The 24,233-nt window shown below is 49.9% G+C and overlaps 2 protein-coding genes across 5 annotated transcripts; one reads left to right on the forward strand and one right to left on the reverse strand.

The window, feature by feature from the left end:
- Positions 1 to 1,327: 1,327 nt before the first annotated feature.
- Positions 1,328 to 9,047, reverse strand: TMEM176B (transmembrane protein 176B). 4 transcript variants are annotated; one of them, XM_068550175.1, is made up of 8 exons: positions 8,949 to 9,047; positions 8,202 to 8,267; positions 5,909 to 6,108; positions 4,015 to 4,125; positions 3,588 to 3,644; positions 3,118 to 3,348; positions 2,064 to 2,183; positions 1,328 to 1,628 (listed from the first exon to the last, which is right to left on the reverse strand). In XM_068550175.1, exons 3-8 carry the CDS (start codon positions 6,098 to 6,100, stop codon positions 1,539 to 1,541), a joined length of 801 nt encoding a protein of 266 aa, XP_068406276.1. In that variant the 5' UTR covers positions 6,101 to 6,108; positions 8,202 to 8,267; positions 8,949 to 9,047; the 3' UTR covers positions 1,328 to 1,538. The 4 variants fall into 4 exon arrangements, with proteins under 4 accessions (XP_068406276.1, XP_068406275.1, XP_068406277.1 ...); XM_068550174.1 differs by having other exon boundaries at positions 8,966 to 9,034; XM_068550176.1 differs by having other exon boundaries at positions 5,909 to 6,105; positions 8,966 to 9,013.
- Positions 9,048 to 9,475: 428 nt separating this feature from the next.
- TMEM176A (transmembrane protein 176A) lies at positions 9,476 to 14,255 on the forward strand. Its single transcript, XM_068550178.1, has 7 exons — positions 9,476 to 9,571; positions 10,333 to 10,537; positions 11,027 to 11,137; positions 12,268 to 12,324; positions 12,488 to 12,700; positions 13,248 to 13,358; positions 13,947 to 14,255. The coding sequence occupies exons 2-7, from the start codon at positions 10,355 to 10,357 to the stop codon at positions 13,986 to 13,988; spliced, it is 717 nt and encodes a 238-aa protein (XP_068406279.1). The 5' UTR covers positions 9,476 to 9,571; positions 10,333 to 10,354; the 3' UTR covers positions 13,989 to 14,255.
- Positions 14,256 to 24,233: the final 9,978 nt, after the last annotated feature.

A 24,233-nucleotide genomic window follows, 5' to 3' on the forward strand; every position in this document is an offset into this window, starting at 1 on the left:
GCTTTTTTACCCTTCAGAGATGAAATCATGCGCCATAAGGCTAACAGAAACTGGTGACTAACAGAAATTCTTGAGCTCATCCTACAGAACTGCAGGGAAGGCAACAGCTTGTTAAAAACCCCTCCCTTGTAACCTGCCTTCACTGACTAAGCTTGTCTTAATTATTTTTTGACTCCTTAGTGGCCCTCTATAGATAACACCTCTGATGAATGGGTCACTATAGTAACAGGGGCTTAAGTTGTTTTCCAAGGCTTGGAGTCGGCTCCTGTCCAGTTCAAGCTGGCTAAGACTGGTTGGGACCAACAACCCTAAAACTGGGCCTGCACAGGGGTCCAGTGAGTGACCTTTTGACATCAGAGGGGTGAAAACTCCACCCTCAGATCATGCTAAGTACCTCCATTTTTGGACATGTATCCCCTAAAGAAACATGTAACTCAGATATGCTGGTATGGAATACCAGCTACCTCACATTTTCCCTACTTCCAATCACCTTTCTCCACGCCTAAGACCACCCTGCTTCTCTATCCCATAAATATCTCAAGCCCCTCACCTTCAGGGAGGCAGATATGAGATTTGTTCTCCTGTCTCCTCGCTTGGCTGCCTTGTGAATAAACACTTTCTCTGCGGCACACCTCAGCATCTCAGCATTTGGCTTGCTGCACATTGGACAAATGAACCTGCTTCCATAGCAGAAGTGCTTACATCTATATACTTATATTGTACATAGAAAATTTAAAAAGTAAAAAACTAATCAATCTTATCATTTACAATGAAATTGAAGAATAACAGGGGTGTGTGTGTAGCGAGAGAACCAACAGTAATTGCTGCAAAAAAGAAGAGAGAAAGAAAGAGATGGGGGAGAAAGAGAAAAAAGAAAGGAAGGGAGGGAGGAAGGGAGAGAGAGAGGAAGGAATGAAGGAAGGAAGGAAGGAAGGAAGGAAGGAAGGAAGGAAGGAAGGAAGGAAGGAAGAAGGAAGGAAAGAGACAGAGGGGGAGGAAGATGAAGGGAAGGAAGAAAGGGAGGGAGGGAGGAAATGATCTTGTTCCATGTCTCACATGGTTCTGTAAAGCCCACTGATCAGTTACAGATGCTTAAAGAAAACCTTAGCAGTTAAAAAGATTCTAAGTATGTAAGAGTTATTTTCACTTTACACTGAACAGAAGGAAATCATGCAAAGGAGTTTTTACACTTGGGATATAGAGCAGAATGTAAATTAAGTCTTATTGGGACCTTGTTTCCATATGATACATAACTCTCATTTAATTCCATGTGTATCAACGCACCGTGTGTATCAACAAAGGGAGACTACATCCTTTCTGCACAAAATCATTTTTTGTGGTTGTTTCTGTTTAATAAGCATTGGGGAAAATGTGACAATACCTGTTCACTGAATTGAGGACCCTGGAGTGGGAACAGTGGGTGAGGGTGTTGGGGTGATGGGGAGCAGCCAAAGGAGGCAAGTGTGAGGGACAGGGCAGTGAGGGGCCCTGGGCTACTCTGGAGGGACATGCAGGGTCCAGGTAGGGTCTTTGGCTGCTCACAGGACAACAGCTGTGCTCTTCTCCTTGTGGGAGGAGGAAGGCACTGAATTCTTCCCCCACAGCTTCTCCTCGGACCCTTCTTCGTCCTGAAAAAAAAACAAAAACAAAAACAAAACAGAAAAAAAAAACAAAAAAAAAAGGAGGAAAATCAATTCTTGGGAGGAAAAGGTTGGAGTAGAGTTAGCTCCATAGAACTGGAAATCAGGCAAATGAAAGAAGGAGGGAAGAAAAAGGTGACGGAGGAAGGGGAGCTAGATAAGACCTAGGACGTGGGAAAGAGGGGAACGTGGGAAAATGAGAGCAAAGAAGGGCAGCGGAGGCAGAAGGCAGAAGTCAACCCAGGACATAGTGATGGGGTCATGTTCCCCAGACAGTGAAGGGCAGAGCCAAGCACAGGAAAAGGGCTGAGTGAGGGGGAGCGTGACCCCTGCTTAGCAGTGTTCCTGCCCCGATGTCCTTCCCAGCCCTAGAGCTTCACCAACCAGATCCACTCTTTCCCTAGTGCCTCCCTAACAGCTCACCAGGGCCCGGGAGCTCTGGCCACAGAAGCGTCGAAGACCCACGCCCAGGGAAGCCAAGGATACAATGACCTGCAGGACACAGACGGCCAGGAGCAGACCACGGATTCCTAGGAACAAATCCTGAAGATAAAGGAAGAAAAAAGTTACAGTCAGGAGTCTGCTTCTGCTGTTACTATCATCTTGCTACCCCAGGAGGGATCAGACCCTGTCCAACTAACTACTTCCCACCAAAGCAGATTGCATCTTCCAACTACGGGGGCAGCCACAGACTCCATCCCATTTGCTTGCCTGCAATGTGACCTTACCTCCCCCTGTGAAGAGGTGGGATCCACTGCTCCACCCCCCTAGAATCTGGAAGGGCCTGGGAATGCTTTGATCAACAAAATACAGTGGAAGTGACACTAGGTCAATTATGGGGTAGCCCTTATTTGGCCTGGCAGCTTCCATTTCCTACCTCTTGAAATGCTCACAGTGGAATGCTCCCTGTTGGGACCTGCTTGCTGGGCTACGAGAAGCCCAAGCCACGTGGAGAAGCCATTGTAGGCTCCCTGGCTGATAGCCCCAGCTGAGCTCCCTGCTGTGTGAGTGCGCCATCTTAGCGGTCCAGCCCGGTCAAGCTCTTGGATGACTTCACCCTCAACTGACACCTGACTGCAACTGCATGAGAAAACGCAAGTGAGGACTGCCCATGTGAGCCTAGTCAACCCGCAGAATGTGAGAAGTAATAATAAATTGCAGTGTTAAGCCAGTACATTTTGGGGTAGTACGTTATGCAGCAATAGATAACTGATAACAGCCACACACCAGAAAAGACGGAAGGGTGGTTCATGAAATCCTCGCTTCAATGTCTCCTCTTTGCCCTCATCCCCTTTGATTCAGGGAATTTTCATGCCATGAGGATCTGAACAGTGGCTTCAGATTAAGTTAAAACCTCCTGAACCAAAGACCTCGGGTGAGGTCGAAGCTCAGAGGGCCTACATCTCTGCCCTCAGGTGCCCCAATTCCCCAATGCACAGCTGTGCTGCGTCCTGGAAGACTGACTCTCCTTTCTCACCATCAGCATTTGCATGTAGTTTCTGCAGCGCTCCTCCTTCCACGATGAATAGGAATTGCTTCGTCCAGTCTGTTGGTACCCAAAGGTGGGGGTGGCAGGGACTAAGGAATCACACACGGAGCTGATGTCATAGAAGACATCAGGTTGCCAGGTTAAACTATTCACACAGAAGACAACAGCGGCCACGGCCGTGCCAATGCCAGCCAGGGTGAGCAGACTTGATATGCAGCCCTAGAAGAGAGAGGTTCAGGCTGCAGACTCCCTCTATGGATGGCAGAGCTGTGGGGTCCCGGCCTCAAACCGGTCTCCTCTTCCCCAGCTTCCTGGCCAAGGGAACCCTCCCTACCCCTCCAGGAAAGATCTTAGGATATTTGAAACCAAAGGGGAGAAGACAGAAAAATAGGGCAGGAAAACAGAGACATAGGAGGGGGAAGAGGACAAGGTGGGGCACAGAGGATGCCCAGACTCACTGAAAGTTTTCCCCAGTGCTTCTCATGGACAACGGCCCCAACTCCTGCTGCAATGGCCTAGGAAGAGAAGACACCAGAAAAGTCCTCCAGTTGGCTGTCCTGAAATGATCTCCTGTCACACTTCTCCCAACAGGCCCCAGAACAGCCAATGTGAAGCAGGATCCAAGGAACAGGCAAAGAAACCTAGCAGATGGACAGGACTCTACTTACAACTGCCCCGCTATTCCCAGCCTTGCCTTAAAGAGAAAAACAGAGGGTGGAAGGGTTTTGCCCACACCCTAAGGCAGCCTCCTTATAACAGAGAGCATTTGGACTCTGGGTCTGTGGTCTCTTCCCCAAATCCCTGACCCAGATCCAAAGGAACTTTCTTTCTCCTTGTCCATAAACACTTGCCTCCCTCAGAGCTCACAACCCCTTTCTTACTCACCACAAACCCTGCCCAAAAGGCACAGCCTGAGGCACGCAGCTGAATCCAGGGCCCCAAGTAGAGAAGCCCTCCAAGAGCACAGCTCGTAGCCCCCAGCAATATCTGGGTCACCTGCAAGAGATGGGGAAAGCCACACCCCTTCCCATGAGTCACCTGCTCCAGGAGCAGCCATGCAGCTCCCACCTAGGTGGTTTTCCTCTCCTCTTCCTCTGCCCCGACTTCTCCGCAGCTCTGATTCTGGAAATTCTGTTCCCTTAACATCCATGAAGCAGCCCGTCCTGGTTCTCCCTCATCCCTTTGACTTGCCAGCCTTTTATCCTTCATTCTTTTCTAAATCCCATTTTTCCTAAATACCACAATTTGTCATCCCACCTGATGATTCCTCTTTTTTTTCTCCTCATTTTCCCTTGGGAAGCCCATCACCCTGTCCAGGATGGGCCATGATGACCTCCTTCAAAAAAGGAGAGTGGTTAGCTGACAGCCTACAGTGGGCAGCGCCTTCAAGGTCCCCTCATCTTTCAAACTGAGGGCACAGTCTTTGGGGATGGCTACCCAGCCAATGATTAAGCAAGGCAGTGGTTCAAGGGCCATTTTCAGCTAACACGGAACTCCTGTGTTGGGCAGTCTTTGCTCCCGAGCTCCCCACTGGGCTGGCCCAGACCTTGTCAGCCCTGCCTCATGATCTGATGTCTCCCCCTGCCCAGTCCTTCTCCTGCCCTTTTCATTGCATGGATGTTACACCCCAATAAACCTTTCGCACACCCAACTCCCACTCGGCGTCTGCTTCCTGGAGGATCCAACTATCACAGCCTCTTGGACGTCACCACCTACATGTCCTGCCAGCTTCTCAGATTCATTGCGTCCAAATTCCAGACCCCACCCACACCCTCAGTGTCTGCCTCGCTGACTTCCAGGGCTCCAATCTTCCAGTCTCCTTCACTCCAAACCTCAGCATCTTCCCGGACTCCTCTCCTCCCTTGTACTCCACGTCCACTCACTCCCAAGTCATGGCGACCCCATCCACAAAGGATCTGGACTCCTCTCTTTCCTCCTCACTTCTGCTGCGACGTCACATGTGCAGACCCTCCATGCTTCTTACCTAGACACCTCCTGGCTGTGAGGCTGCCTGAAGCTCAGGCGCCTGCTCAGAATCTCTCCACAGTCTTCCCACCATCGAAGCTGATTCAGATTCTTCACCTTGTCACTCAAGGCTCTCAGCAATATGGCCCCGGTCTGTATTTCCAGTCTAATCAGCCATGAGTCCCATTCTCTTTACCCTGACAGAACTTGTCCTATGCTTTCTGGCTTCTTTGTCCTCTTTCTTGCCATTCTTTTAACCTGAAATTCCTTTTCTTCCATCTTCCATCTCTATCTGTCTAAACACACCACTGCTCATTCAAGGTCTGGCTCAGATGCCTACCCCTGCAGGACGCCATCCTGCCTCCCAAGGATGTCACCTGAGCTACCTTTAATTCTAGGCATTTGTGTAGTTGCCTGATCCCTTCTGATGGATGCTGGGCACCTTCATGTTATTGCCTAGATATCCTCTCTGAAGTTTTTCCCCCAAAGTGCCTATCATATTGCCTTGCATTGCAGGCCCTCCATCCACGTGGGTTCAATTAACCTGAATGAACCGCCTCCAGGGATCCTTCCGCCCACCCCCCAGCTCTGGCTGGGACTGTTCACGTTGCACCAAAGAAGGGATCCACTATTCCTTTCCATCTAAATCTCTGTGGCGAAACTTCCCAAACGTTCTTTTCCCAAACGAGATGGGATACGAATAGTGAGTTTTCATGGGGATTCAACCCACTTTCCTTTTCCGCATCGCATGGAAGAAGGAGCGTTACCCTCCTCTGTGTCACCTTGCTAACCCACCTCTCCAGCCCGCTCTTACCCCTAGTGCCAGCTGTCCGTAGCCTATCCTGGCCTTGGCAGGACGGTGGGACAGGTGCTCCATCAGGGAACTCCCAGCTTTCAGCAGTTGTGCCAAAGCGGATTCCTGGTGGATGTGGATGTCGATGTGAGTGGGCTGGGACAGCGTAGAGGCCACATCGACTCCATTCACAACCAGCATGTTTTGGGTCATCCTGCCTGCTGGGGAGATGCACAGAAGTGAGGTCTGAGATCTAAGTAAGGGAAAAAGGAATACACTGCATGAGTTCAGGGAGAGAAAACAGTCTTCGAGTCAAGTCACGGCATGTGGGATCTTAGTTCCCCAACCAGGGATCAAACCCACACCCCCTGCCTTGGAAGCACAGAGTCTTAACCACTGGACCTCCAGGGAAGTCTCTGTCGCAGTGACCTTAATCTGGGTTGCAAATCTGAATCACCTCTAGAGTTTTCACCATATATACTCTTGGACCTCTTCCCAAAATGGTCAGATACAGTTTGTCTGGGCCTTGGGATTGACAAAGAAAGGAATCTGAATTATTTCAGCAACGGAGTGTATATATTTATACATAACACTTTCATATGGTTAAAAAAAAAATCAAAAGATAAAACAGGGTATACTGCTAAAACCCACTCTCTCATCTTTCTCTCCTAGCCAGCTAGCTGTCTTCCAGGTGGAAAAATATTATCATTTTCTAATATATCCTACAATGACTTTTTTGCATATAAAAACATGTAAAAATATTCTTTCTCTCCCTGTTTTCCCACAAATGGCAGGATAGCACACACAGTTTCTGCACAATGATTTGCTCACAGAACCATCTTTTAAAAATAATCCTACATCAGTCCATAAAATGCGTCCTCACTCGTTTGTACGGCTGCATAGTAGTCCACTGTATGAATGCATCATAATTTTTTTAAGCAGTCCCCTATTTATAGACCTTTATTTTTTTTCTTACAAGCAACGTGGAATCAGCATGTCAATGGGAATGTGTGTTTGTAATTTTAAAAGGTATTTCCCTCCATGGAGCTACTTCCATGCAATTCTCATGCAAGGACAATTCCAAGAGTGTCCACTGCCCCTCCCCAAGACCAGCAGAAGGTGTCAGCAAACTTTCTAATCTTTTTCAAATGTCTCTCGGAAAAATGACATTCCGTTGTAGATTTTAATCCTTTTTAGTCAATAAAATGTCCCCTTTTAATTGTGTATCTCAGTGACTTTTAACAAATGTGTACATATGCTCAACCATAACTACAATCAAGATACAGAACATTTCTCTGTTGCAAAAAGTTCCCTAATGTCCCTTCCCCAGGAACCCCTCCAACCCTTGGCCCCAGGCAACCACCAGGCTGCTTTCTGTGACTATTCCAGTATCAATTCTCTTATGAGTGAGTTTGGTCATCTTTTCACATGTTTAAGAGCCTTTTTCCTCTTCTTTTGTGAGCTTTCCTTTCATATCCTATGACCTCCTTCTGTTACTCTGTTTTGTTTTGGTCTTTATAGGAGTTCTTCGTGTATTTGAAAAATTACCATCTGTGACATGAGTTACAAATAGTGCTTTACAATTTGTGATTTATTTTTGACTTCGTTTGTATTTTTATATAATCAAAGTTTTCAGTCATTTTTTATGATTTCTGGGTTTTATATTGTACTTAAAAGGGACTTTCCCATTTCAAGATTATAAAATAATAATCCGTCCATGTTTTCTTCTAAGTGCTTTTATGTTTTCAGTTCTCACATTTAAATGTTGAGTCATCTGGAATTTACCTTGTAAGTTGGAAAAAATGGATCCAAGTTGGTTTTGGTTTGTTCTCTTCAGATGGTTAACTTCTGAAGAGTATATTCTGTTTACGGAATATATCATCTTTCTCCCACTGATTTAAAATACTCCCCTGAGCAAAAATGAAATTCCCGTAGGAATCCAAGCCTATTTTAGTCTTTATATTCTGCCCATTGGTGGATCTGATGAGTCATGCAGCATTACTGTAATTTTAATAATGAGTATAGAGTTTAATATTTAGTTGAGCTGTTTCATGACCTTCCCCCCCCCCCCCACGTTACTTTTTTCTTTCATGGCCACTTTTGCTAGATTACTTCTCCTTAGGCACTTTAGAATCAACTTGCCTAGCTCCAAAGGAAATCCTCTCCAGGTAATTCTCATGGGCATCCTACTTCTCACTGTTTAAATCATAACATTATTAATAACAATTCTAAAAACACCAGCAAGAGCAATAAGTTTAAGGTCTTCCCATTTGTATCGTATGAACTTTACAGAGCAGTTTCACTCTTCACCTACCTGGCCTCCGTGCAGTATAAAGGACAGGTGTTTGACGATTCTGCAGATGGGCAAGGAGGTTCAGACCTGTTCACAGACACACAAGGAAGCCCAGCTGGGTTTCTAGCCAGATCTTCCTTGGGACCCAGGGCTCAGCATCATATTGCAGTCCAGAATGTGCCTTGGGCTCCGGCTCCCTCTGAACCCTCTGGATACCACTGCTTTCCCCTCCCGCCTCACCCCCAGCTCCAATCCCCAGATCAGCCTAGATTCCTGCTCTTCCTCTGAGCCAGGCCAGCGCCATGAAGATCCCCTTTCACGCCACCCTAACTCCAGGGTGTGGGGCTCTTCCCTGCTGCCCTGGACGCTCTTCTCTGCCCAGCTCCTCCCTGTGACCCTGAAGCTGGGGAGAGAGGGCCGGGATCCCAGCTACACCCTGGGCCCTCCACCTTCTGCCTTTGCTACTGAAGGACCTCTCACCAGGAAACCAGCCATCCCACCCTCAGAATAAAGATATGAGGCACTGGGGAGGGAGAGTCCAGCTGACGTGGCCCTCCGACCCGCCTAGCCATTTTTCTAGTGTCACGTCCTCTATCTAGTGTATCCCTCCCTCCCAAGCAGGTCCTACAGGGACCAGGAATGGGGGGAGAATGGCATCCTGTGAGACAGGATGGGGGCTTTGGGGACTGGTCTTGGAGACTCCTCGAGAGAAAGAGAGAGGGGTCCTGCACTGAGAGTCTCCTGGGACGGGTCACCTGGGTGGCTCACCTGAGGGCCCTGCTCACCTGCTGTCCTCTGGGAACCAGCGGCCGAGCAGAGCAGAGCTGCCCAGAGCTGAGGCACCCGGCAGTGGGTGGGAGAGAACAGAAGGAAGGGGTGGAGTGATGAGGGCCTGACCTTCAGCACCTTGACTTCCCAGAAAATAGCTGGCCCAAAGGGGCCCCTCGAGGGGGGTTTGGTCTCCAGTAGATAATCAGGCTGGCCGGAGAAGGCAGAGCACACAAACACACAAACACACACACACTGGCGTGTTCATCCCTCCTCAGCACACACACTGGGGTGCACACGGCATAGGCAAGTCTTTGTTCAGAAAGCCCCTGCCCTGGTGGGGATGGGCGATTTTCCAGGGCTGGTCAGCTCTGCAGTCTCCCAGGCCACCCACCTGGCCCCTGTGCTCTCCAGGGCATCGGAGCCCAGTGATTCCCCCCTGGCAGCTGGAAAACCCTGGAGGGGCCCTTTGCTCCAGCTGTGTGCTGGGAAGTTGCCTCATACTTCCCTTTCTGGAGCCCCACCAACCCCCTCCCCTTTCTGCCTGGTTCTCAGCCCCCACTCAGCCGTCCCCAGCCCTCCTATCACCCTCGACCGTGACTGTCGGTCCCCGAGGAGAGCAGGTGAGGCAGGCCCTCAGCCCAGGCGGCCCTTTCCCAGAGACCCTTCTCACAGGACCCCTCCCCAGAGGAGTGCCCACCCTGCCCCCTCACAGGCCCCCAGAACCTGCTGGGGAGGGAGGGACCAATGACCACGTAGAGGATGTGCATCCAGCAAGGTGGCACGAGTGGAGGCCAGGTTCATCCCTGTCCCCGTGTGATGCCAAATCATCCTGGCCTTTGGCCTCCATCTGCACCCACAACTTCATGCAGAGGGTTGGGGGGGCAGTTTGAACAGGCAGCGCAGGGCTGAGTAGCCATTGATGGAGAGGGAAATATGTAGGGGTGGGGGGTGGGTCCCCAGGCTCAGCTGGGAAGCAGCTGCCTCAATAGTAGTTCAACAGGCAGCCAGGACTCAGTTCTGTCTGGTAGCCTGAGGGCTCTGGAGGGGAAGAGGCAGAGGGGAGAGCCAGGGTGAGGGCCGTGATCACACAAGCGGGCTGGGAGCAGAAAGGAGAGAGGTGAGGGCTCCAGGGCACCGCTTGGTCCAGACCCTGAGGCCGTGGGAGGAGGATGGGGAGACAGAGCAGATCTGGGGTGAAGGCGGCGGCTCCAGTGGGCTGAGTGGTGGCCTCAGCCTCAGCAGACTCAGGGATCCCTCACATGACACCCCTCAAGGCAGGTCCCAGATGCTGCACTGTGACCGGGGGCCTCGCCAGCTCCCGCAGAATCTGTGCAAACCTCCTGCCAACTCTTCCCCCTGACTCCCCATTCCTCCCTCCCAGGCGGGTGTCCACAGGCTTGGGGATGGCAGGTGGCGGGGAGGTGGCCGCTGGGGCTCCCCAGCCCACCTGCATCAAGGTGCACATCCACCAGGAGTCGGCTCTGGCCAAGCTGCTGCTGAGCGGCTGCTCCCTGCTGCAGCCCCGCGTGCCCCCGCCCCACGCCGCCTCCCGGGCCCTGGGCCGCCGGCTGCTGGTGGCCTCCTGGGTGAGTAGGGCGCCCAGCCTCCCTGGACTGGGAAGGGTAAGCCCCCTCCTCTTGCTGCACACTTTCCCAGCCAGCCTCTCTCTGAATGCGATGCTGAGCAAGTCTTACGTTCTTCCTAGAGATCAAGTTCTGGCTTTTCCTTCACTTACTGGCCTCTCAGGGAAAGCCGTACGTAGGGTGGGCTGTGGGCTGAAGGGTGCAAAGGAGCCCCTGACCATTTAAAGTCCCAGCTGGTGGAACCCGGAGCTCATCCCCTCCCGACCCAGCGTGGGCTAGCTCTCCCCTCCCCTCGCCTTCTCTCCCCTCCTGTCCTCTCCCTCCTCGTCCCCCCTCTCTTTCTCTCTTCTCTCTCTCTTTCCCTTTCATGGGGTTCTAACCTTTAATACACGGAGTGGCAGGTCCTCAAAACTCCCCTGAGACTTAGGCGCAAAGGGTTTCTCCTGGGCCCGGGAACCTGGGATCCGGGTTCTTAGGTTTTTCATCTTTCAGGTGGTGCAGATTGTGCTGGGGGTGTTGAGCGGGGTCCTGGGAGGATTCCTCTTCATCTTCTACTACACCAAGCTGCTTGGATCGGGAGCTCCCATCTGGACAGGGGCGGTGGTGAGTGGAGCGGGAGGACCGTGGGCAGGGGGACCCCTATCAGAGGTGAGAGACCACCACCATCGACCCCATCAGAATGTAGACCGTTTGCAGCTGAAAAGACTCCCAGCTCTCTAGGCTGACGCCAGGCTTCTACAGATGGGAAAATAGCTGAGCTAAGGGCTGGGAGGGCCACGGTCACCGGTCAGCTCTCGCGGGTGCCTGCACCGGGCTTCTCCCACCACTTCTCCCACCTTCAGCAGCAGATCAGCTAAGGATCTAGGACAGGGCTCGTCTCCAGGCACTTGCACTGAGATGGAGGGAGGCGGAACGTGCTGGAGGGTGTGTACAAGGGAGATGCACCTCCTGGTGGTTTCCCATTGCCCTCTGCAGGCCCTGCACACAGGGGAAGTCCAGGGGGGCTCACCGGACAACAGCAGTTATGTCAGCAGATGGACGTGTGCCACCTGCAGCAGGAGATGGGTGGGCAGATCATAGCAGGAAAGAGGCGCCCTCTGTCCTGCCCACCCTCACAGAACAAGAGCAAAACACACGTACCGATTAAGAGAGGAGCCAGAAGTAATCATCCTCATCCACCCCGTGGCCAAAAACACTGAGATTAGCTACAGAACTGCCAAACAGGATTCAGATCCATCTTTCCCTTGGCATCAACCAGACTTCCTGTCCTGGAAGACCCGCTGGGTGGGAGGCTGAGCGCTGCTGGAACGAGTGCCTGCCCTCACCCCGAGGCAGCGGACGCTTATCCTGCACTGAGAGCTCCTCCAACACCCTGGACCTTCCACCCCACCGCCCTGGAGCTTTCGTAAAGCACCTGGTGTTGCTTAAAAAGAGAGGTTTTGGAGAAGGGAAAGGGGGGTTTACACCCAGCTTGACCATGAGCACTTTCGATGTCCCTAAAATAGAGAGTCCTGCAGCCTCGGGAGTTTGATTCAGCCTTCAGTACCCTCACCGTTGTCTTACAGACAACAGAGCTCAGCTCAAAACCTTGGGTCCACGTGGGGCGCTGTGGGGAAAGGCCAGCAGGATGGTTGGCTTTGCCTGTGGGAGTTGAGGAGGGAACAAGAAGCAGGCTGCTGGGGGTGGGGCTTGGCTGCCCTGAGCTACCCCCTGCTGCTTCAATCTCTCCCCAGGCTGTGCTGGCTGGAGCTGTCTCCTTCATTTATGAGAAACGAGGTGGCACCTACTGGGTGAGTTCGGGGAGGGGTTGACACCAGGCCCAGAAGCTGGAGGCCACCCCAAGCCTGCCGCCCATCCCACGCCCCCTCCACTAGGCTTCCTGCTCTTTGTCCCGGGCTGGGCTCCAGAGAGACTGAGTCTCCAAGGTCTGTCTCTGCCCCCTGTCCTCACCAGGCCCTGCTGAGGACCCTGCTCGCCCTGGCAGCTTTCTCCACGGCCACAGCCGCCATCATCATTGGGGCTAGAAGTTTCCATGAGTACCACCATGTTTTCTTTCATGGTATCTGTGATGTCTCCCCTTCCTGGGGGCCCACCAGGGCCCCCAGCTCTCCGAGTGCAGACGTGGGAAGGCTGCAGCTGTGCACCTCCTATGTGAACATGCTGAAGGTAGCCGGGCCGGGGAAGGCACGGCAGCGGACGGTGGGCAGGGAGGGTCAGACAGTGGAGAGTGAGGCTGTCCACCAAAAAGGGCATGGCCTGTTCTGCCCCGACCACGTCTCCCGTCACCACAGCGTGGCAGGGAACAAAACAGAAGCTGTTCCTATGGTTGTGGGAGTTACAGATCTGTGGGAAATACAAACACTGAACTCATAATAAATGCGCTAATACTGCAAATATGTGAAGAGCTGCGAAGGTGTTAAATGCATGTTCAAGTCTTGGGCTTGTCAGGGAACCAGACCACAGCCCAAGCCCATCACTGCTCAGATGAGGACGCTGAGACCCGGTGACAGGGGTTACTGGCCGCTCTCTGCATGCTACACCCACTGACCCCCACCCCGGGCTCCTTCTTCAGCCTCCCCCCACCCCGGAAGCTACCGACTTGGGGATGGGATGAATGGGGTGGAGAGTGACCCTGTGCCATGATCAGCGTGAAGACAGACCACAAACGGCAACAGTCACTCTGGTGCCTACCGCTTTGGTCCTCTGTCCCCAGGCCCTGTTCATAAGCATCAATGCCATGCTGTTGGGGGTCTGGGCTCTACTGCTTCTGGCATCTCTGGTCCCCCTGTGTCTGTGCTGCTGGAGAAAATACCGGTCAAAGGAGGTGAGTCCCTAAAGCTTGTGTCTGTGTGTTTGGGGCAGCAGTGCTTTCCAGGGGAGACAGGAATGGAGAGCGGATGGTTTGGGGAGGAGAAAAGTGTCATTACAGTGAGTGTCAAGGGGCGTCATTCCTGTGTTTCCATCCCAGTAGTGGCCCAACCCAGAGACCCCCTGTCCCTGACCAAGTAACACCCAGTCCAAAAACCCTAGGGAGGGACTTCCCTGGCAGTCCAGCAGTTAAGACTTCACCTTCCAATGCAGGGGGTGCTGCTGGTTCAATCCCTGGTCGGGGAGCTAAGATCCCACATGCCTCGTGGCCAAAACACCAAAACATAAAACAGAAGCAATATTGTAACAAATTCAATAAAGACTTTTAAAAAATTGGTCCACATCAAAAAAAAAAAAAAATCTGAAAAACAGGCCCTAGGAAGCTAGGGAAGTCCAGGTACATGGTGGGACCTTGGGGCTCTTTGCATCAGGTACCATAAGGCTGATGTTGGATCTGATTGGCTCCAGAACTAAGCTGCCCTGGTACAGAGCATTTACACTTTCTCTCCCCCATGGGCTGTCCCACCCCCTCCTTTTCCCTTAGAAAAGAGACCCTCCCTTGGAAGAAACTGCTGGGAGTGAGTGAAATTAGCCCTGCTTCTCCAGAAGACTCATGTCTGGAGCTCCGCCGGGACCGGGTGTCCCAGCATCTGCCTGGTGGAAGAAGAACCAGGCCGGGAAGAGAGGCTCTCCTCTGGCCCCAGTTATCCTTCCCCCATGGCCACAGCCACTGCCCTGCACCACCAACCATCAGAGCTGCTCTGGTCCATTTCCTGCTCACCTTCACCATCCTGCCTGCTTCATGCCCCCTCTTGAGCAATGATGATAATAAACTCTCGTGCTGTTGCTCCCAGCTTCTTGCTTAGGGTATTTCTCTTGGCTGGAGGGAGGCAGAGGAGAATGAGCCAACAGCAAAACTACAAAGCTCGTTCCACTCCCAACAGCCAGTCTGGGTCTAGAGTTGCCGGCCTTGAAAACAGACTCTCTTTGAGGCTGGTCCTGGGACTGTAGGCCCAAATGCCTGGCAATGAAGGATGAAAGGAAGAGAGACTCTGATCCCCGCTCCCTGGTACGAATTTTGCCATAGCAGGATTGCTAACTGAGGTGGAGGGGAGCGTATCATCAGCTAAACCCAAAAAATGAGGAAGGGGAGCAATTACTGTGTTTCAGCCAGAGACAGAGAAACCCGATGGAGATGGTGCTTGATTTGAGCTCTCACCTTCCCAGAGAAACACAGCCAGCCTGAGATGATTCTGCAGTGAGGCATCCTGAGGAATAAATACCCAAACTACCCATTTCTACCTCTTGCTAGTTTTCCCTATTCGCCAAACCTAACAGGAAGTCATGGGACATTGGGCAATGATATGATCCATATAAGACACGCCTTTGGGGCACAGAGCAGGCTAGAGAAATATGGAAAGAATATCTGGAGAGGCAAACAAATGGTATCCGAAACAATTACTTTTGTCTGCGTGTAAAAAAATATGGTTGAAAACTTCCCAAATTTGCTGAAAGACACAAACGGACAGACACAAGAAGCTCAATGAACCCTTAACAGAACCAACTCAAAGACGTACAAGCCTAGATATATCATAATCAAACTGCTAAAAACTAAAGACAAAGTCTTGAAAATAGCCAAACAAAAATGACCCATTACCTATAGAGAAGGGTAATCCAATGACTGTGGTTTCTCATCAGAAACTGTGATGGCCAGAGAAAGTGGCACCATGTTTTTTTAAATCATTAAATGTAAGCACAATATTGTACAGCAACATTTTAGTGTGACTAAAAACAGAGCTGGCACAAGGGAGTTTGGGGGGTGATGGTCCGTTCTTTATCTCGATCATGGTACTGGTTACAGGAATCTATACATGTATTAAAACTCACAGACCTGTACACAGAAAAATGAAGGTCAGTTTTACTATCATAATAACTCATAATGATATGGAGATAAATTTGGGATTATTTGTCCATCCCTATCTCAACACCTCCAAGTCATTTCCAGACGTGTACATTCATTTTCCCCCTCAAAATAAGAGCCTCTTTGATGCAAGCCTGTGATTGTAGCTGTATTTTATATATATATATATATATTTTTTTTTTTTTTTTTTTTTTTTTTTGCTGCATTGGGTCTTTGTTGCTGTGCACAGGCTTTCTCTAGTTGCAGCGAGCGGGGGCTACTCTTTGTTGCGGTGCACAGGCTTCTCGTTGCGTTGGCTTCTCTTGTTGCAGAGCACAGGCTCTAAGAGCATGGGCTTCCGTAGTTGTGGCACGGGCTCAGTAGTTGTGGCACACGGGCTTAGTTGCTTCACAGCATGTGGGATCTTCCCAGACCAGGGCTCGAACCCATGTCCCCTGCATTGGCAGGCAGATTCTTAACCACTGCACCACCAGGGAAGCCCTGTATTTTCAAATAAACAAATTGTTTTTGAAAAAAATTTTTTAAACAAAAGGCAGGGCTGGCAAGATACCTGATTTCCTACAGAAGAGAAAACCGAAGATCCAGGACTCTCTGAAGCTGTTCGGAGGGAGGAAGAGTAACCAACGGGGACGGAAGCTGAGGAAGAGCTCTGGGGGGGGACTTGGGAAGGGGTCAGTCCCAGAGACTCAGACCTGCCAGATGCAATAAACAAAGGAGGTTGCCACATTCTGACAGTAAAAGACCACTTCTGAGCAGAAGGGCAAACTGAGTTGACATTCATTTATCTGAATAAAGAACGGAAAGAATTTACATCTAGTCCAGCCGTAAAAAGGACTGAATTTGGAAACACTGTAGAAGAGAAATTCATACCATCTTTAGCTTGAGAAAGAAAGTAATCCACCACGGTCTTTATCTCAGATTTACCCTGCAAATATTTCTTATGACAATATGTTTTTTAAACTTAGTGATTAACAGGTTCCAAAACAGAATTAAAACAAGATTGAATTTAAATTCAAACGCCTGCTTCCCTAACTGAGTTCCCCCCACAAGCCAGCTTGATGTAATTAACTCCGCCACCTAGTGGCTACAAAAAGTGTTCTTCAGGAGAAACTAGAAGAGAAAAAATTAATTTTCTTACACAGTACTTTGAAAACTGTCAATGCATTACTGAACAAATATGTACTAATGCCTCCCATGTGGCAGGCACTGTGGGTGCTGGGAAGGGAACTGTGAACAGTGGGGCAATCCTCTGCCTTGCCTAACCCAGGTGACCTTGAGGAGTAAGGGCCAAGAAGTCACAACATCTTCCCCGTCCCCCAGCAGGCGTTCCCCCTGCCACCTGCTCTGCTTGAGGCAGTTGATTAGAATCGTGCCATTACATCCCCCCAAATCCAGAATTAGAGGGCAGATGGGAGGTTTCCTACTGCTCCAGCGCCTCCAGTTTTCTCCCCGTCCCACATCATCTGCTCCAGGGACCCACGATTCAGGAACCAGATATCCCAGTTCTGAGCTGGAGTCAGCCCCTGTCACAGCCCACCCTGCCTCAGCATCCACACAGGTGTTAGCTCGGTCCTGCCCCAACCCTGGCCCACTGCCCATCCACTGGGAAGACCTTCCACACTCACAAGAATGGTGGGGACACGGTCCACGAAAAATCTCTTCTTGGAAGCTTGGGCTCCATGGTAAGAAGGACCCCGGAAGTGGCCTCTCCCTCCCCTATCCAGCCAAGCCTGGGGTCCCAGAGGAATCTGCCTGCCCCACAGCGGAAGCAGTGTGACCCAGGGCCCAAAGAAGATGCCCTGAGAGCACAGCCCCAAGCCTCCAGCACCGTCTGGTCACCTTCAGCACAAAAGACAAGAAGGATTTCTTAAACAGGACACCAAAAGCACCAGCCATAAAAGAAAAGACTGATACATTTAACTGCATTAAAATTAGAGACTTCTGACCCTCAAAAAAATAAAGAAAAAGAAAAGATAAGTCATATAACATGATAAAATACTTAGCAGCACATGTAATTAACATAGGACAAGTATCCAGTGTGTATCAAGTTGAACCATATGAAACTGCCATTTTTTGTAGGTCAGAATGGTCAAATACCAGCAACTTCATGTGATTCAAAGTAACATAAAGAATTCCTACAAATCATTAAGGCAGACAATCCGACAGAAACATTGACCGAAGATTTGCACAGACACTCCACATAAGAGGAAATCCAAATGGCCAGTCAGTATAGGAAATGTGCTCAACCTCATCAATATTTGGATAAAGGTAAATTAAAGCCACAATGGGGCTTCCCTGGTGGCGCAGTGGTTGAGAGTCTGCCTGCCAATGCAGGGGACACGGGTTCGAGCCCTGGTCTGGGAGGATCCCACGTGCCGCGGAGCGACTAGGCCTGTGGGCCACAGCTACTGAGCCTGCGCGTCTGGAGCCTGTGCTCCGCAACAAGAGAGGCCGCGATAGTGAGAGGCCCGCGCACCGCGACGAAGAGTGGCCCCTGCTTGCCGCAACTGGAGGAAGCCCTCGCGCAGAAACGAAGACCCAACACAGCCGTAAATAAATAAATAATTAATTAATTAATTAAAATAGCTTTAAAAAAAAAAAAAGCCACAATAACATACCATGAGCTAATCCATCATATTTGGCAAAAATTTAAAAGTCTGACAATATTAAATGTTGGTGAGGATGCGGGGCAATGGGAACGCTCATACACTGCTGGCAGGAAGATAAACTCAGACAGGCCCCTCCCCCGCCCAGTGCAGCCCAACTTGCACGTGCCGTCGTGCTGACCCCACCTCCTCAGAGAGACTTGCCTCCATCTATTTCTACACCCTTTCTCAAATAGGTGACCTTTCCTCCACCAGGAAACCCCCATCACTTGTATATACACTGTTGCTGTATATACAAGTGACATATACATGTGTGCACGTAGCTCCCTTATCTCCCCAACTAGACTGTGAACACTGAAGTCAGGACTGGCTCAGGTCCGTTTGCACACCCCAGAGTTCTTACGTGAGGATTCCACTTCTGGGTATTTACCCGAAGAAAATGAAAACACTGATTCGAAAAGATATCTGCACCCCTATGTTCATTGAAGCACTATTTACAATAGCCAAGATATGGAAACAACCTAAGCGTCCATCACAGATGAACGGATAAAGAAGATGTGAGATACAGAGAGAGAGAGAGTGGAAAACTACTAAACCCTAAGAGAAAATGAAATCTTGCCATTTGTGACAACATAGATGGCCCTCGAGAACATTGTGCTAAGTGAAGTAAGTCAGATGGAGAAAGCCATATTTTATGATTTCACTAAAAAACAACCGAACAGACAAAACTCATCGGTACAAAGAACAGATGGGTTGTTGGCAGAGGGGAAGGGGGTTGAGGGTGGATGAAATGGGTGAAGGGGATCAAGAGGTACAAACTTCCAGTTATTAAAAAAAAAAAAAAAAGTCATGCGATGTACAGAATGAGAACTATAGTCAATAATATTGTATTGCAAATTTGAAAGTCACTAAGAAAGTAAATCTTAAGAGTTTCCATCGCAAGAAAAATTTTTTTTTTTTACCCAGCTCAGTCTAAGTCCTCGGGCAATACCGGTTCCCTTTGCCTGTTCGGAATAGAGTGAGACTTTTCCATCACACCATTCCCCTGGGAATGAAAACTGCAGGATGGCAGGTGGCACAGAATTCCTTTGGGACTCCAAATTCTTTAGATTAGGCTTGCCCATGATTCTGGGCATGAAGTTTTCTGCCTGAAGGCACATGGGCTGAATTTGGATGCTCAGAATAGAAGACACAGAAACCAATTAGGTTCTGCCCTAGAGACGTGATTTACGAGCCTTCTTCCTAACAGAGCATGTGGCCAAACCTGAAGATAAAAATAAGAGAGAGATATTTAAAGTTTACCCTTGAGTTTGCAAAAGATATACTCACTCCTGACCACTGTGAGTGACAGAAACTGGTCCCAGCTTTCCGATGGTTTCAGAAGAGAACCAGGGCTCACCATGGAAAGGCCTCTGTGGCATAAGCTGAGAACAGCCAGGAGAGAGTGGATATCAGGTGTCTCTCGTGGCCCCAGTGACTTTGCCGTGCCAGGCCCAGGAGTGGGTCTGGACTTCCTTGGTTGCCAGTATGGCTTTTCTGGTTGAAAAAGATGAAACCAGAAGAAAGGAGGTGATGTTCTTACGGATGTGAGCACTTTCCTTCCTCCGCGCTCAGAGTCACAGACCTAGACCTGCTCAGTGGACAAGAAACCAGGATTCCTAAGAGTGCTGATGTTCTTCTTGCCCCTCCAGGTGTTCTCTCCACCCTGCTCGCCTGGCAGCCTGGCCTCCATGGACCACATTGGTAGGCTCCCTTGTGCCATAGTGCGGGTTGGGTTCAGCCTATAGGTGGCCCTGGCAGGTGAAGGTGATCAAAGTATCTGGTCCCCTGGCTTCCTCTGTGCCAGACCCCAGTTTGGCATGGCAGCGTCCTACCAAGGGCCACAGCTCTTGTCAGGTGGCTCTGTCCTACAAGTCTCAGCTTGTTCTAAGAACCATGCCAGATTAAAGGAACCAGGAAGCTCATCAAGAGATTACCTGAGACCAGATGAAAGGAGTGCAGGCCTTGCACACACCCTACCCCTATCAGCAACCCCATCCTTGAACTATTGCTATAAAACTCCTCACCAAATCCTCCTGGGTTGGGACACACAGTTTTGAGGGGCAGGAACCCTCTGTGTTCCCCTTTGCCTGGCAGACGAGTAAAGCTATTGTTTTCTACTTCACCCAAAACTCTGTCTCCAAGATTCGATTCAGCCCCGGTGCACAGAGGCCAAGGTCTTGGCATCAATAGCAGGAGGAGTGGAGAGCAGGCAATAGATGAGGGAGCTGCTTGGGCACAGAACTGGCTGGTGTGCTGGAGGGGCTGGGAGGCCAAGAAGTCCAGGTTTGGCAGGCCTGTCAGATGCCCAGCTGGAGCATTCGGGTGGAAGGAAGGGGCATTCCCATGATAAGGGAGCTATAGGTCTGAAGCTCCAAATAGTATGAACTAAAGATAGGCACTTCATAATCATTTTAAAGACATTGGTGGAACGGCATAAGCCATGAGTACAGATAAACTGCATGTAGAGAAGTAGACCAGTGAGCAATAATTATTTGCTGAACATTTCTTCAGCACTGGTTGCATGCCAGGCACTAAGCCAAGTATTTTATGGTGATTGAATGCCTTTACCTCATTTATTATAATCCTCACAGCAACCCTGTGAGGCACTGACTAGTGGTATCCTCATTTTACAAACAGGAAACTAAGGCTCAGAGAAGTTAAGTAACTTGCCGAAGGCCACACTGCTAGGAAATGTCATCACGGATAGTTGAATCCAGAGAGTCTGACCCCTGATCCTGGGCTTTTCGTTAATCATTTCACTGAATGAGCTCCTCAGTTGCTCAATCTATACTAGAGGTTTTTTTTTTGTTTTTTTTGTTTTTTTAAAGATTTATTTATTGATTGATTGATTGATTGCTATGTTGGGTCTTCGTTTCTGTGCTAGGGCTTTCTCTAGTTGCGGCAAGCAGGGGGCCACTCTTCATCGCGGTGCGCAGGCCTCTCACTATCGTGGCCTCTCCTGTTGTGGAGCACAGGCTCCAGACGCGCAGGCTCAGTAGTTGTGGCTCACGGGCCTAGTTGCTCCGCGGCATGTGGGATCCTCCCAGACCAGGGCTCGAACCCATGCCCCCTGCATTAGCAGGCAGATTCTCAACCACTGCGCCACCAGGGAAGCCCTATACTAGAGTTTTATATTTTTTTCTTCATGTTGTTTACCTCCAAGGACTGGTAGGTCTTAAAGATAACACTAAAATTAACTGCCCTATGCCTGCAGGCTCTGAGTTTTCCAATTTGTATGTGTTCCTGAAAGAGCCTGGGACTTTGCCCCCATACCCACTAATGAGAAAGAAAACCGAGGGAAGTAATGCTTTGACTAAAGCAGAATTATCTCCTAACTCCATTCCAAATGATTTGCATTTCAAATCAAGTAACCAGCCGTTCAGAAGATTCAGTCTGGGGATGTGACTTGCACAGTGAGAGGTGAAAATGCAAAAACAGGTCTGTTTTCCCCGTTTAAAACATTTCATTGGCTCCTCATTGTCTCCGAGATAAAGTCCACATTCCCTGCACATCCGGCCCTTGCCACCTCTCTGGCATTTTTACTGGCTGTTCCAACAGCTCCCTCAGCAATACAGACAACATCGCTGTGCAGAGCAGCTGCCCACTCCGAAACACCACCAAGGGAGCCTCTGCCTTTCCCCCAGCATCTTACTATGAAAATTTTCAAACACACAGAAAAGTTGGCGGGAAAATTTACATGTATCCATTACTCAGACTCTACGATTAATATTTTGCTATATTTGCTATATCGTCCATCCCTTTTTGCACTTTGTTTTGTATGCATTTTAAGGTAAGTTGCAGACATCTGTACCCGTCCCCTTCAATACTTCAGCACACATATCATTCACTAGAGTTCCATATTTGTTTTCAGTTCTTTTTTGCCCCCTTTGAGGTAGAATAGCCCAGACCTTGCTTCTTTGAGCAAGTGTCAGAGCCCCACGGCTGAGAAGCTTTTTCTACCCTGGGTGCTCACAAATCCCCATAGTCCTGGAGCCTATGAAAAACACAGGTTCATTGGCTCCTACAGTTCTAGAGAAGCCTTGGATTGTGTCCAAAGCGAAGGCAGCCTGCTAACGGGCCTGACCGCCCACGCAGGGCAGAGGCCACTCTGCTCATGCATGAAGTCGGCGCCATCCCTGGGGGGGGGGGGGGGGGGGGGACCAGCTCGCTCCTGCTCCCGTGAGGAGCCTTGTCATGTGTGGAACCACCAAGCCATCCTTCTGGTGCCCCATGCAGCCCCCACTGGAGAGGGTCCCTTCCTCATCCAGATGGGACCCAGAGCTGTCAGAGGAAGCCTCCAGTGCATGGAATCTGGGTTTATCCTGGACAGATTCCGATAGCTTAAAATCAGAGATTAAGCACCTGTTTAGGTGCAAAGATCTTTACCGAAAAAAGCAAATTTTTCCAGCTTACGCCCTACCTTCTAGGTTAAGTTATAATGCCATTGAGGTGGTAAAAGATATCCTCTAGATATAATATTTGTTTGAAGATTTTCTTTAAGTAGGTGTGAGCAAAGGTATCTGCTTACTAGCAGTAGGTCTTTTTTTCCCACACACCCATCCTGGCATAGACACAAAAGTTCCTTTCCTGAAAGAGACATGGAAGGGTTGCCTACCAGATGAAGGGGGTTCAGCAGATGCCTCTTGTAAGGAAGGTGCTCCCCTGCCCCTTACAGGACTGAATACCACCTTGTCGCAGGGAACAGGGATGGCTGCAGGTTTGGGGGCCAGAGAGACCCAGGTGCAAATCCCGGTTCTGCCACTGACCAGCAGTGCAGCCTCAGGGATGATGCCTGTTTGCAGGGCCACCTCTAGGGTTCCTCGAGGCCATGCACAGCGTCCCTGGCACAGTGGCGCCTGGGCCTGCGTGAGTGATGGGCGCGGTGGGGGGTATTCACTCCTCAGTGAAACCCAGAACCTCTCACGCTAATGTGGAAGGGACCCTCCTCACTGAAGGGACAAGCTGGCCGGTGGCCTCAGTTTACCCCCTGAGTGTCACCTCCTCTGGGTCCCCTGCCTGCACCTCCCTTTAACAAGCACGCCCAGCCTAACCCTCGAAATCTGTAAGACAAGGCTCTACCGAGTCCTAGCGGGGAACAAATCAAAGGCATGACAAGGATGAACCTGGCCCGGGGAGTTGGGTTGTGGCTCCCTCAGAGCCAGGGCTGGCGAAGTCCGTCTCACCCTGTACCCTCAGGGCCCAACTCCAACCCCACCCTGAGAGCTTGATACTCTCTCTGTTAATCTGAGCTGCAATACTACTCAGCCATGAAAGGGAACAAACTAGTGCCATTTGCAGAGACGCGGATGGACCTAGATATTGTCGTACAGAGTGAAGTAAGTCAGAAAGAGAAAAACAAATACCGTATAATATTGCTTGTATGTGGAATCTAGAAAAATGGTAGAGATGCACTTACTTGCAAAGCAGAAAAAGAGTCATTGATGTAGAGACCAAACTTATGGTCACCAAGGGGAGAAGGGGGGGAGGGTTGAATTGGGAGATTGGGATTGACACATATACACTATTATGTATGAAATAGATAACTAACGAGAATCTACTGTATAACACAGTAGGTTCTCTGCATTGAGTAGAGGGAACTCTACTCAGTGCTCTGGGGTGACCTAAATGGGAAGGAAATCTAAAAAAGAGTGGATATATGTATACGTATCACTGATTCAATTTGTTGTACAGCGAGAAACTAACACAACATTGTAGAGCGACTATACTCCAATAAAAAAAATTAATAATAAAAAAATAAAAAATAAAAAACCTGAGCTACATGCCTGGGCCTCATTCACCCCTCCACTGATGTGGATAATGTATGATAATAGATGTTTTCTTTTTCTTGCTGTTTATAAAATCCTACAGCTTTCAGCAGGAAGGCGGAGAAGGAGAGGAGAAGAAATGCCCGGGCCGCAACTTCAGTGGCCATGGAGCCTGTCAAGGGCTCCTGCAGGCTGCAGACTGGAATGTGGGTTTTCAAACAGCCCTGGGCTTCCTGTGGCCACTGCCTTTCTTCTAGAGCAAACGTCAGCTGGCTCAGAGAAGCCTCTTCAATCATGCTCCCTCAGTCCCCAACCTGCCTCCAGACCCAGGGGCTGTAACATTGAAAGTGGGCATTTGCTTTGAGGGAAATAAGCCTTTGTCCAGCACTCCAGCAAACAGGGAGTTGTATAAGAAGAATGGGGCAAAAGAACATCCTTAAGAGTAAGAAATAGGAGTCGGCAAGGGTTACGCCCAGAATTAGGCATCTGAGACTTTG

This window comes from Eschrichtius robustus, chromosome 8 (assembly GCF_028021215.1).
Source record: "Eschrichtius robustus isolate mEscRob2 chromosome 8, mEscRob2.pri, whole genome shotgun sequence".
Classification (NCBI taxonomy): domain Eukaryota; kingdom Metazoa; phylum Chordata; class Mammalia; order Artiodactyla; family Eschrichtiidae; genus Eschrichtius; species Eschrichtius robustus.

Coding starts and splice junctions, on each gene's coding strand:
- TMEM176B (XM_068550175.1), bottom strand. CDS start 6,100: ATGACCCAAAACATGCTGGTTGTGAATGGAGTCGATGTGGCCTCTACG. Junction 3,645..4,014: donor CCTTTTGGGCAGGGTTTGTG/GTGAGTAAGAAA, acceptor TTCTCTTCCTAG/GCCATTGCAGCAGGAGTTGG. Junction 3,349..3,587: donor AGCACTGGGGAAAACTTTCA/GTGAGTCTGGGC, acceptor TCTCTCTTCTAG/GGCTGCATATCAAGTCTGCT.
- TMEM176A (XM_068550178.1), top strand. CDS start 10,355: ATGGCAGGTGGCGGGGAGGTGGCCGCTGGGGCTCCCCAGCCCACCTGC. Junction 10,538..11,026: donor GGCTGCTGGTGGCCTCCTGG/GTGAGTAGGGCG, acceptor TTCATCTTTCAG/GTGGTGCAGATTGTGCTGGG. Junction 12,701..13,247: donor CCTATGTGAACATGCTGAAG/GTAGCCGGGCCG, acceptor CTCTGTCCCCAG/GCCCTGTTCATAAGCATCAA.